This window comes from Scylla paramamosain, chromosome 28, assembly GCF_035594125.1.
Source record: "Scylla paramamosain isolate STU-SP2022 chromosome 28, ASM3559412v1, whole genome shotgun sequence".
Classification (NCBI taxonomy): domain Eukaryota; kingdom Metazoa; phylum Arthropoda; class Malacostraca; order Decapoda; family Portunidae; genus Scylla; species Scylla paramamosain.
The window spans coordinates 8,158,024-8,170,000 of NC_087178.1; the positions used below are offsets into that span (position 1 = coordinate 8,158,024).

Consider the following 11,977-nt stretch of genomic DNA (forward strand, 5'->3'; position numbering starts at 1 on the left):
ACTTATTTTCGTATAGCGTTCATAAACATTATTCATGGAAACTTGGGTGGCTTATCCGCAAATTGGGTGACTCCGGTAAGTATTGGAGAAAACTACGTAGACTTAGAAAAGATTAAGACTATCAGAGATGACTACTGGAAGACTATTAGAGACTAGACTATTAAGAACATAATAGAAGAGACTGAGGTGTGGGAGAAGGGGAGGAGGAGGGTGAAGAGTGCGTGATGAGTGACAGTACAGGTAGGCAAACAGGCCGTAGTGAGGTGTGAGGTGTGCCATTCTCCGGGTCAGCCTCACGAGAGCCACGCCACCGCCGCTCGCTCGCCATGAGGGAGATTGTTCACATACAGGTCGGGCAGTGTGGCAACCAGATAGGTTCCAAGGTACTTAAAACACAATCCTGCTTAATCTCTGTCAATGGAATTCACATCACTAAGGAGTACCATATTCTGAAACTCCTCTGCGCCGCACCTCCATTACTTACAAGACTAGTTGAAGTGACAGTTTTGCAAGTTTTTTTTTTTTTTTTTTCTGTTCTAGTGACATTATTAAGGTTTCTGTATTATTAACAGGAGAAACACTAGTGAGAATCTGGCTAATTATCTCTGTGGCTTTTGAAAATAATTGTGGTGAAAGAGCAAAGCGTTTCTGAGTGCAGACTTAAACGCAATGCATGTACCAGAAAGGAGGGGATAAATAATAATAGATTTTGCAATTTCTGGGCAGCACAATGTTTGGAGGAGGCTGTAGAACAAGAAAAGATGTGTCAGACTGGTTCACGGAAAGGTATGCCAAATAAGGATGAAAAAAAAAAAAAAAAAAATGCATCGCTCCGAATTCTCAAGTTTGAAGTATTTAGTGGAGTCATGTGAAGACTGAAACGCTTTGCTCTCTCGCCACGACTGTTTTCAAAGGCCATAGTGACGATTAGACGGGTTCTCAAGAGTGTTTCTCCTGTCAGTAATGCAGAAATCTTGTTGATATGTTACTGGAATCATACAAAAAATAAAGAAATAAAGGAATCTGTGTAACTTCAACTACAGTAGAACCTTTTGAATGTAGAGAAGGTGCGGTGCAAATGTCTCAGAATATGCTCCGAAGATACATAAGTTACAAGTTATAATACAGCTCCTGTCTGTTTTAATGTCCATTGAGTGAAAGGAAAGGTACAAATAGTTGCAGTATTGACTTGTAAACCTATATATTTGTATGTTTTGCGTGAATCTTTCCAGTGTGTGTGACGCAGTACAGTTTGCGAATCACCACTGCATTGTTCATAAGCTCATGTTTTTAGTGATACGTGAAAAGAAACAGATGACTTATAATTTACCCATTAGTTGGGAAGGAAATATTGCACCATACGAACACAAACATGTATTGTGACTGCGATCGAGAACAGTTCAGTCACAATACGCTCCAATGGAAGATAACAGAGTTTTCACAGGTGCTTACTTGTTTAACGTGGATTCTGTATAATCATTGGGAAAAGGCACCTGTGAAAAGGGAAAAGGGAACATTGGGAAAAGGCACCTGTGTTGATCTGGATAGCCTCTGGAAACAGACCTGAGATACCAACGATCCCAAATACGGCCTTGTGTGCAACTGTAGGTCGTGTTCGGAAGTGCTTTGCTTTCGTCAAGACAGTTTTCAAAGCCCACAAAAATGATTAGCCTGGTTCTCAAGACTGTTTCTCCTGTTAATAATGTAGAATTTTTTTTAATCTATTACTAGAACTGTAAAAACACCATTAGAAACTCGTTAAACTTCAACTAGAGCCTTTTGAAAGCAGTGGAGGGGAGGTGGGGAGCAGATGTGTTTCATAAATGGTTCGCGAATACAAGGTCAAGTAATATAACGAAATGCTGTACTGGTGCACTGTCAGATTATAAGTGAAGCATTTTTCCTTGGTTACTGCGGTTACTACAACTAAAGTGTGTGTGTGTGTGTGTGTGTGTGTCCCAATTGCATGCACAGGTAACGAGGTAGTCATGGAGAAATGAACAACAGAGGTTACTACGATGGACTTTTTATGTGAGCAAAACACACACACACAGAGAGAGAGAGAGAGAGAGAGAGAGAGAGAGAGAGAGAGAGAGAGAGTGTTTACATGACGCGTATGTGTATTTGGGAGAGCGAGGATAACCCCCTTCTTCTCTCCCTCTCCCCCCACTCCACTCCCTCCTCCTCTCTCTCTCTCTCTCTCTCTCTCTCTCTCTCTCTCTAGTTTTGGGAGGTGATCAGTGACGAGCATGGTATCTTTCCTGATGGATCATACCAAGGATCACACGAACTTCAGCTAGAAAGGATCAATGTTTACTACAGCGAGGCTCAGGGTAAGTGTGGTGATGGTGGTGGTGGTGTGTGTGTGTGTGTGCGTGCGCGAGTGTGTTTGGGAGGGTCGATGGGTGGGAACTGCGGTGTGTTTGTGTTTCTCTCTCTCTCTCTCTCTCTCTCTCTCTCTCTCTGAACATGCATTTGCTGCTAGACTATTGATTAAACTATTCTCTCTCTCTCTCTCTCTCTCTCTCTGCCCCCTTTCACGCCTTTCCCCCCACCCTCCTCTCTCTCTCTCTCTCTCTCTCTCTCTCTCTCTCTCTCTCTCTCTCTCTCTCTCATCAGCCACTGTCACGCCAAATATTGTCGATTTAAAACAGCTTTCCGGATAATAGTTTCATTTTTAAACATAAATGATGATGATGATGATGATGATGATGATGATGGCAAACAAAGTGCCCTTAATGATAGTAATAGTGGTGATGGTTACAATGATGACATACGACGCCTTACCTTACCTTACTCATTCACTCTCTTACGGTGGCGGTGCTGGTGGTGGTGATGCTGGTGGTGGTGGCGGCGGCGTGACCTAGGAGGGAAGTTCGTGCCCCGTGCCGTGTTGGTGGACCTGGAGCCCGGCACCATGGACTCCATCAGGTCCTCAGCTTACGGACAGTTCTTCAAGCCCTACAACTTTTGCTTTGGTGAGTAAGTGCCTTGCTATGTACGTATGTGGCCAGTTCCTGTAGTAGAGTGGTCCACGAGACTGTCCCTTTCCACTAGAGCCCGACTTTTCTTCGGTAAGTGTCTTGTTGTGGATGTGTGTGGCCAGCTGTTCTTTGCCTAAATGGGGTGTTGTGATGCGGTCCACAATACTATTCCTTTCCACTATATGGGCCGACGATGTATGTGTGTGTGTGTGTGTGTGTGTGTGTGTGTAGTATTTTGTTTAGGCCACCTCGTGATGGATAAAGTGTGTAAGGACTGCATCGTCACGCACCTTGGCTTCTTATCTCGCCTGCGAAAAGACTTTAGTGGAAATTACTCGGGTTTCAAGGATGTTTCTCTAATTGTGTACAGAGAAGAACAGAACAGTATTGCTTATAAGAAGAGAAGCCAGTCCCACATCCTTGCTCTATGTATCTCCCTGCAGAGAAAGAAAAATAGAAAAAAAAGACGATATTCCTTCATCCTTGCTCGGTTCACATTCCCTCAGGCAAGACCAGTGCATGGAAGAACCAAAAGGCATGAATGGAAATTAGTGTGGTTTTCAATGACGTTTTCCTTCCCTTTCCAGGCCAGAGTGGTGCCGGGAACAACTGGGCCAAGGGACACTACACAGAGGGCGCCGAGCTGGTGGACAATGTGATCGACGTGGTGAGGAAGGAGGCTGAGGAGTGTGACTGCTTGCAAGGGTTCCAGCTGAAGCACTCGCTGGGGGGCGGCACGGGATCTGGCATGGGCACGCTTCTTATCTCCAAGATCCGAGAGGAATACCCCGACAGGATCATGAACACCTTCTCCGTCATGCCGAGTCCCAAGGCGAGTCCGAGGCGCAGGACCAGTGGAGGGAACATGAATGATAAACTACAGCAGATCTCTTGCCCCTTGCTAAGCTGTTTGTGATAAGGGACAGGAGGCCAAACTACGCTATTTATTTACTTTAGATTTATTCCGTCTGTTTATCTTATTATTTCTTATTTTTGTTAGAGGTATTCTGGTCTAGAGCAACGAAACTGGGGAAAAAAAAAAATGCCCAATGAAACCCCCACTTCCTAAAAGCGACTGTTCGAGAAAAGGAGGATCAAATATTACTCCTGGAAAGAGTTCAGGCCAAACTAAGATATTTATTTATTTAGCTGTCTATCTATTTACTTTTAATTTAATGTATTCTTTTATTTATCTTATCATTTCCTATCTTTTGTTAAAGGAAATATCTTTTTTGGCAGGAGGAAATACATAAACAGGTTCCTTCATTTCCACATTCTTTCCACATCCTTCTAACAAGACCAAGGTTATCCCTCACGGCACACTTGTACCAATAACCTTCCATTATCAACCTTCAGTAGCAGCTGCATCACCACCACTAACATCTGCTGCTTGGTTGCCGCTGTAGGTGTCGGACACAGTGGTGGAGCCGTACAATGCGACGCTCTCCGTGCACCAGCTGGTCGAAAACACCGACGAGACTTACTGCATTGACAACGAGGCGCTCTACGACATCTGCTTCAGGACGTTAAAGCTCGCCACTCCAACCTACGGCGACCTCAACCACCTGGTGTCACTCACGGTCTCCGGCATCACCACATGCTTAAGGTTCCCCGGCCAACTCAACGCCGACCTTCGCAAGCTGGCCGTCAACATGGTGCCCTTTCCCAGATTGCACTTCTTCATGCCTGGCTTCGCGCCGCTCACTGCTCGCGGGTAAGGAAGACTATTGCGGCCATCAGGATCTAGGAGGTGAACTACAGCCCATACTTTGATACATACACTTTGCTCTCTCTCACCACGACTATTTTCAAAGGCCACAGAATTGATTATCAGGGTTTTCAGGAGTGTTTATCCTGTTAATAATGTAGAAATCTTGTTATTCTATCACTATAACCATAAAAAAAAACAACCCTAAAAATCCTTGTCATTTTTTAATGTAGTTGGGTTGTGACAAGGAGTTGTTTCAGAATATGGTCCTGATGCTGGCAGTCGTGATAAGGATCTCTGAAACACTTCTACCCGTACCTCTACTTTCAATAGGCTCTAGTTGAAGTTACACGGGTTTTTTTTACTGAGGGTGTTTTCATGGTTCTAGTGACAGATTATCGTGATTCATATAATTCTTTAATACCTCTCTTTTTTCTTTCCATATCCCTCTTTCTATTCTCTTCCTTAACCTTCTCTTCCTCCGTCTCCTTTCCCTTCCTCACAGCAACCAACAGTTCCTCAACTTATCCGTGTCTGAGCTAGCCACGCAGATGTTCGATATAAGGAACATGATGGCAGCCTGCAACCCTAGCCACGGCCGCTACCTGACTGTAGCCGCCGTGTTCCGAGGCCGCATGTCCATGAAGGAGGTGGACGAGCAGATGCTGAAGATGCAGAACAAAAACTCGTCATCCTTCGTGGAGTGGATCCCCAACAATGTGAAGACTGCTGTGTGTGACATCCCCCCAAGAGGCCTCAAGATGTCAGGAACATTTATCGGGAACTCCACAGCCGTCCAGGATTTGTTTAAGGTGAGTAGGTGAGTGGAGAGGATGAGAAAGGGATTAAGAGAGGGAGAAAAGAAGGAAGGTAGAGGGAAAGGAGAGGACGAGAGAGGAAGGAAGATGGGGAGGCAGAGGGAAAGGAAGAGAGGACAAGAAAGGAATTACTAAAGGAAGGCAGAGGGATGAAAGGAAGACGGGAAAAAGAAAGGATCGAGCCGTAGAGGTAATTAAGAGAGGAAGGAAGGGGGAGGAAAGGAGGGCAGAGAGGAAAGAGAAGTACAGCTAATGTAAAACAGTCACAACTCCACCAGTGCATGAAATTCCTACAAAACTCGTCACATTAGACTATGCACACAGTTTAAGAAGACAGGTAGACGAAGGGAAGGGGAGGGAGGAGGAAAAAGGAGAAAGAGAAAACAATAGAACTGCAAGCGCTAAGCTGTCTCAAAAATTTAAATAAGGCACTAAATCATATAAAAACACACAGCTTGACCGTCCATACACGCACCTACAGTAGTCACTTGCGTCCTTTACCAATCCCCACGCTGCCGCACGGATCCCTTGCACTTGATTCCTGCTCAAACCTCACCAACCTCACAGCCTCCCCTGTCCCCCGCAGCGCATCTCCGAGCAGTTCACGGCCATGTTCAAGCGTAAGGCGTTCCTGCACTGGTACACGGGCGAGGGCATGGACGAGATGGAGTTCACGGAGGCGGAGAGCAACATGAACGACCTAGTGAGCGAGTATCAGCAGTACCAGGAGGCAGGAGCAGATGACGAAGACGACGACGAATACGAGGAGAACGGCAGTGCTGAATACGACTATCAGTAAAAGCCACGAGATTAATTGAATATTCGGGTACAAGAGTGTTACTTCCGTAATCTCAGCTGTCACATTGTTATGGCATTGTTATGGCGCACTAAGATAATGTTCGCGTTTAAAGGCATGGGGAATTTAATGATCCATATATCTTGCTACCCCAAGTGCAGTAAAGAGAGCGACTCATGCTTCAATGAGCGTATTTCTGGTCCCCCCAACACACACAGGCAGAAGTAAGGGAACAGACCCTATGTGGCGTCAATGTGGCACTGATGCATTGTCTGCGTGTAAATGGACAGGGGGAATGAATTCTTAATGTATCTTATTACTGTGTGTGAAGTGAAGAGAGCGAGTCATTCTGCAGGGGACGTACTGGGACAGTTCAGGGCCCGTATTAATGGATGAAGTATGATAAACGGTAATAGGTGGGGTATGTTTTAAACAGCGACTGTCACGTGTAGGCCTCACGGCTTCTTGCAACTTCCCTTTTTATCTCATGTTTTTATGTAGTCCCCCGTGTAATTCTCTCGGTTTCTGTGACGAACAAGCTCGAGAAAGTATTTTAAAGGCACTCTCGCTCTGCGCATGCTTACCCACAGTAACGTTAACCATTTAAAGATAATAAAAGAGTTATAGTCGTTGTTAATCATCCCGTGCTGTACTACCGCTGTTTTAAATCCGGTTTAGCTTGTTCGGGAGGATGACTTCACTTAACGCCGCTTCTGTGATGTTTCTCTCTCTTATTGTTCTCTTTTCTTTTCTCTTTCCTTCTCTTTTTTCTTAAATAAGTTGGATATTACATGCTGGAGCTTCTTGCGATGTAACACGGCCTCTGAAACCCATAGTGCAGAAGGAAATGAGTGTTGCTACTGCATCAACACAAAGGCTGATAATAAGTGGCGACGATGTTGTAGAATTATTAGTCAAACACGTGATCTCGAAAGACAGTTCAGTATAGTCCTGAGTCATTTGCAATGGTTATTTAGCCAAGCAGCTCGTGTACTGAAACCTCGTGAAGCAGGGAACACTGAAATCCAACTCATTAAAAAAAAAAAAAAAAAGCCAATGTGTAGTAAACCATATCGTGTGTGTGTGTGTGTGTGTGTGTCCACTGCAGCTTCCCTTCATCTGACCTGTCACGCCTGATGGAAGGAGGTGAGGTCTTTCCAAACAATGTTAAAACTCCGTACGTATATTATTTTCTTACAAACATTAACCTACATTACGAACATTAGATAGGTAATTATGTAGCGAAGGGAGTCCATAGAAAGTGACCCCAATGGAGTCAGAAGGGAAGGAGAGCAAGCAGTCGGGGAAAAGACGGAATGACTTATACGATTTTCTGCTCTGTATTCTGAAACACTTCGGTAATGCATCTCGACTAATTTCAAAAGGCTTTAGTTGAAGTTATGCCGATTTTCGGAGATGTTTTTTTTTTTTTCATGATTCTGATTAGAGTAGTAAGGCTTTTACAATATCAATAAGAAAAAAAAAATACCCATGAGAACCTGGCTAATCATATCAGTGGCCTTTGAAAATAGTAGTGATAAAAGAGCAAAGCGTTCAGGAATATAGAAGAGCTCTGGCCAAGGACAATAGATCTGTAAAAGATCCACTGAAGGCGCCAGTTAAGAAGACATTCCAACAGCTTAGTATATGGTACTTATAAGCCGAGCAGCTCAATACATCAGCACGTGCAGGCCCCGGTTTTCTCCATGATCCAGGGTAGGTAATGGGCCACGTTCACGTACACTCCGGGTTTGTCTGGGAGGCTGCAGCCGAGACCGTAGCTGGTGATGCCAACCTGTGCCCAGCGGCCGTCTGACATCTGAGCCACCAAAGGACCACCGCTGTCACCCTGTGGAACGCCAACACAAAGGCATACTCACTTCGTGCTTCGTTTATTTGCTGTGAGTGGTCAATAATCAGGATAGAACAAGAAATAGTGAGTTCAAGATTGATGAAGTAGGATTAAAAAAAAGAAAAAAAAAGGAAGGAACTCAGGAATACACTCGGTATTCAGGTTATTAGTGCTAAGTCATTAAAGGGGTTTAAAAGATCTATGGATGAAGATGACAGAAAGAAATATGTTGACATGCTTCACAGAGGGACTGCCACGTGTAGACCTGATGGCTTCTTGAAGTTTTCTTATTTTCTTATGCTCTTATGTTCTCAATGTAGTGAATGATTAATGCTCGTATTCTGAAATGCTTTGCTGTCTCACAAGACTATTTTCAAAGCCCACAGAGATGATTAACCAGCTTCTCAAGAGTATTTTTCTGCTAATAATATAGAAATCTTGTTAGTCTATCACTAGAACCCATTAGAACCGTAAAAATATTCTTAAAAATCCGTGTAACTACAACTATAGCCTATTGATTGTAGTGGAGGTACGAGAGAAGTGTTTCAGAATATGGCCATAACTTTCCTGAGGCGTGGTGCGTACCTGACAGGTGTCCTTATTGGGGGTCATAGCGCACATGATCTTGTTGGTGTCATTGGGCAGCCGTGACTCCATCAATGACGCGCACTCCCTGGTGGAGATCACGTCCAGGGCCACCTCCTGCAGTGTGTTCGTCATAGTCTCCTTGCCTACAGGATTGGGGGTCAGGGATGCATACAAAAAATATAGTAATATACGAATATGTAGAATAATCGTGTGGGAAGAGAGAGAGAGAGAGAGAGAGAGAGAGAGAGAGAGAGAGAGAGAGAGAGAGAGAGAGAGAGAGAGAGAGAGAGAGAGAGAGAGAGAGAGAGAGAGAGAGAGAGGATGAGGGAAGTGAAGTGGACACAGAAATACGGTAATGTATGTAAAATAATCTTCAGACAAAGGAGAAATGATTTGTGAGGATGATATAGATGATATAGCTATAATACTCATAAATAACCTCATAGCAAAAGAGAGAAAGAAGGAATGGAAACAGACCGAGATGATAGCACACGTAACCAACCCTGTGAGATAGGATCGCATAGTTATCAATACAACGGAGGTACAAAACTAGCATTTCCTTCTTATTATCAATAATCATAAATGACCACACGACAAAAGAAGAAAGGAATGGAAAAGGCTGCCGGAAAGATGATGATAAACGTAACCAACCCTGTGACATAAGATCGCATCGTTGCCAATACAACAGAGATACAATTTAATTCAAATGTTTTGATAGAAGAAAAAGTAAAGTAGGGCCTTCAAGCAGACATAAAAAATTAGAGAACTAAAATTGAATACTAAGATATAAAAAGAAAACGCTGTCATTTAAAACTATAAACGAAAAAGAGTCAACACATTAGCTATGCCAGAGTATTTAAATAGCAATAATAATAATAATAATAATAATAATAATAATAATAATAATAATAATAATTTTCACTCACCAATCACCTTGCCCCAACCGGTGGCCACAACCATGCCGCCGTAGGGGATGTCACGCATCCTCCCCAGGCAAATAGGCTTCAGCTTGGGGTTCTGGGCGAAGTCTATTTCCTCTGACAAATGTATGAGAGCAACGTCATCTCCCTGTGAGTAAAGACTATTCTGAAACACATCTGTGTCGCACCTCCGCGACTTTAAAAAAAAAATGTGTGTGTGTGTGTGTGTGTGTGTGTGTGTGTGTGTGTGTGTGTGTGTGTGTGTGTGTGTGTGTGTGTGTGTGTGTGTGCGTTTTGTGTGTGTGTGTGTGTGTGTGTGTGTGTGTGTGTGTGTGTGTGTGTGTGTGTGTGTGTGTGTGTGTGTGTGTGTGTGTGTGTGTGTGAAGCGATAGGGAGGCCGAGGAGGAAGGGACACGTCAAACACCTGACACACCTGTTTTACAACCCTTGGCAGCCACGTGTGCGAGACAAGTTAGCACTAGCAACACATGCACTCCTCACTCAAGGTATAGAGAGTGACGCCACTACCTGCTCTTACTTGAGAGGGGGACCTGAAATCTTCGTGGTGAAAGACGCGATCAGAGTGAAGCTCGTAGATCTTGTCCCTGAAGATTGAACCTCCCATCACTGTCACGCTGGAGGCTCGGATTCTGAGGGAAAAAGAAAAAAAAAAGAAAAAAAAACAGTGAATAAAAGAGAGAGAGAAAAGGGAGCCGCTATAAAGACATTCTTACACTGCTACTAACACTACTACTATTACTACAATACAAACGTGGGTCGTGGGGTACAGGGAGAGGTATGTACATTATCACACCTCATAAACTTAATTCGAAATACGCGTGTTCATAGTTTGATATACATCTGTACACTAGTTCTTAGGATCTAGCTTAAAGCCGTATTCTGAAACGCTTTGCTCTCTCACCACGACTATTTTCAAAGGTCACAGAGATTATTCGCTGGGTTCTCAAGGTTTCTCCTGTTAATAATGTAGAAATGTTAATCTGCCACTAGAACCATTAAAAGGAAGCTTGAAAACCCTTGTCACATCAACTACGAGCCTTTTGGAAGTAGTCGAAGTGCGGCCAGAAATGTTTCAGAATATGGAATTCAGAATATTACCTAGTAGAGGTAATGGGTTCAAGCTTGATAAATTTAGATTAAGAAGATATGCAGGAAGAAACTGGTTCTTAAATAGAGTGGTAGATAAGTGGAATTGACTCAGCAAGCAGATTATTAGTGACGAGTTAATAGGGAGCTTTGAAAGATTAGGTATAGATAGGGATGATAGTGAATATGCTGAAAGCTTAGGTATAGATAGGGATGATAGTGAATATGCATGTTTTATATAGGGACTGTCACGTGTAAGTAACTGTAGCTTCCCTTATTCTCTATGTTTTACGTTATTATATTCCACACAATAAGACCATACATCCATATTATATTTCAGGCTGTAATACAATATAGATGTGTGGTCCTGTGTGTACGATAGTGAAGAGTACAAAATGGTTACCACACAGTCCCATGACCCGTGTGTGTGTGTGTGTGTGTGTGTGTCAGCGACAATGAGACACTAGAATTTTAACTGACTGAGTTATATGGCCGCGGCAGCAAGATGACACACAAGCCCCGTGCAGGATTACCACAGCTCGGAGATACAGAGGCTGAGTCACAGCGTGAGTGGCTCAGAGAATGACTCTTCTTCAGCGGAGACTCAACTGTGCTCCACAACTGTATTTATTTATATTATACACATTATGCATTCCAACTACACACTGAGTGAAGCTCGCTGGAACTGTCAGTATTGATGGTGAAAAGATTGCCACTGGTCCGTGCCAAACATCCACTATATTAAAAAAAGGCTTTAGTTTAAATTATCAACTGGATAAACACTCTTGAAAACCCGACTTATTATCTGTGGCCTTTGAAAATAATCGTGGTGAGAGAGCAAAGCGTTTCAGAACACAGTACTCTCCTTGAAGTCACACGGGTTCTTAAGGGTGCTTTATTACGGTCCTAGTGACATAACAAGATTCCAACCGTTTTAACAAAAGACCACTCTTAAGAACGAGGCTAATCACCTCTGTGGCCTGTGGAAACAGTTGTGGTGATCGAGAGAGCAAAGCGTTTCATAATACGTGGCCAAGACGCGGATAACTTACTTGTCCTTCCCGTAGAAGCAGTGCGCGGCGGTCAGCACCCATTGCTTTTTGATGATAGAGCCGCCGCAGGTGTTCATGCGGTTACCTGTCATAGTCAGCACCATCACATGGTAAGGAAACTCCCCAGGTGACGCGTCCTCCCCATTTATAAT

At 43.7% G+C, this 11,977-nt stretch overlaps 2 protein-coding genes across 3 annotated transcripts in view; one reads left to right on the plus strand and one right to left on the minus strand.

The window, feature by feature from the left end:
* The first annotated feature begins 224 nt into the window (after positions 1-224).
* Positions 225-6,490, plus strand: LOC135114877 (tubulin beta chain-like). 2 transcript variants are annotated; one of them, XM_064031076.1, is made up of 7 exons: positions 225-383; positions 2,225-2,333; positions 2,868-2,978; positions 3,572-3,816; positions 4,391-4,698; positions 5,198-5,504; positions 6,097-6,490. In XM_064031076.1, the coding sequence occupies exons 1-7, from the start codon at positions 327-329 to the stop codon at positions 6,307-6,309; spliced, it is 1,350 nt and encodes a 449-aa protein (XP_063887146.1). In that variant the 5' UTR covers positions 225-326; the 3' UTR covers positions 6,310-6,490. The 2 variants fall into 2 exon arrangements, with proteins under 2 accessions (XP_063887146.1, XP_063887148.1); XM_064031078.1 differs by lacking the exon at positions 2,225-2,333 and having other exon boundaries at positions 260-383.
* Positions 6,491-7,472: 982 nt separating this feature from the next.
* Positions 7,473-11,977, minus strand: part of LOC135114878 (chymotrypsinogen 2-like) — a 7,023-nt gene continuing 2,518 nt past the window's right edge. Inside the window, exons 2-6 of the mRNA XM_064031079.1 lie at positions 11,826-11,977; positions 10,205-10,316; positions 9,673-9,814; positions 8,744-8,889; positions 7,473-8,155 (exon numbers count right to left, since the gene is read on the minus strand). The exon at positions 11,826-11,977 is cut by the window's right edge and continues 41 nt beyond it. Coding sequence (XP_063887149.1) covers positions 7,985-8,155; positions 8,744-8,889; positions 9,673-9,814; positions 10,205-10,316; positions 11,826-11,977 — 723 coding nt within the window. The 3' untranslated portion in view covers positions 7,473-7,984. The remainder of the gene's footprint in view (positions 8,156-8,743; positions 8,890-9,672; positions 9,815-10,204; positions 10,317-11,825) is intronic.

Excerpts from the sequence above, each read along its gene's own strand:
- LOC135114877 (XM_064031076.1), top strand. The coding sequence starts at position 327 with ATGAGGGAGATTGTTCACATACAGGTCGGGCAGTGTGGCAACCAGATA. Across the intron at positions 384-2,224 it reads GCAACCAGATAGGTTCCAAG|TTTTGGGAGGTGATCAGTGA; the intron begins GTACTTAAAACA and ends CTCTCTCTCTAG. Across the intron at positions 5,505-6,096 it reads CCGTCCAGGATTTGTTTAAG|CGCATCTCCGAGCAGTTCAC; the intron begins GTGAGTAGGTGA and ends TGTCCCCCGCAG.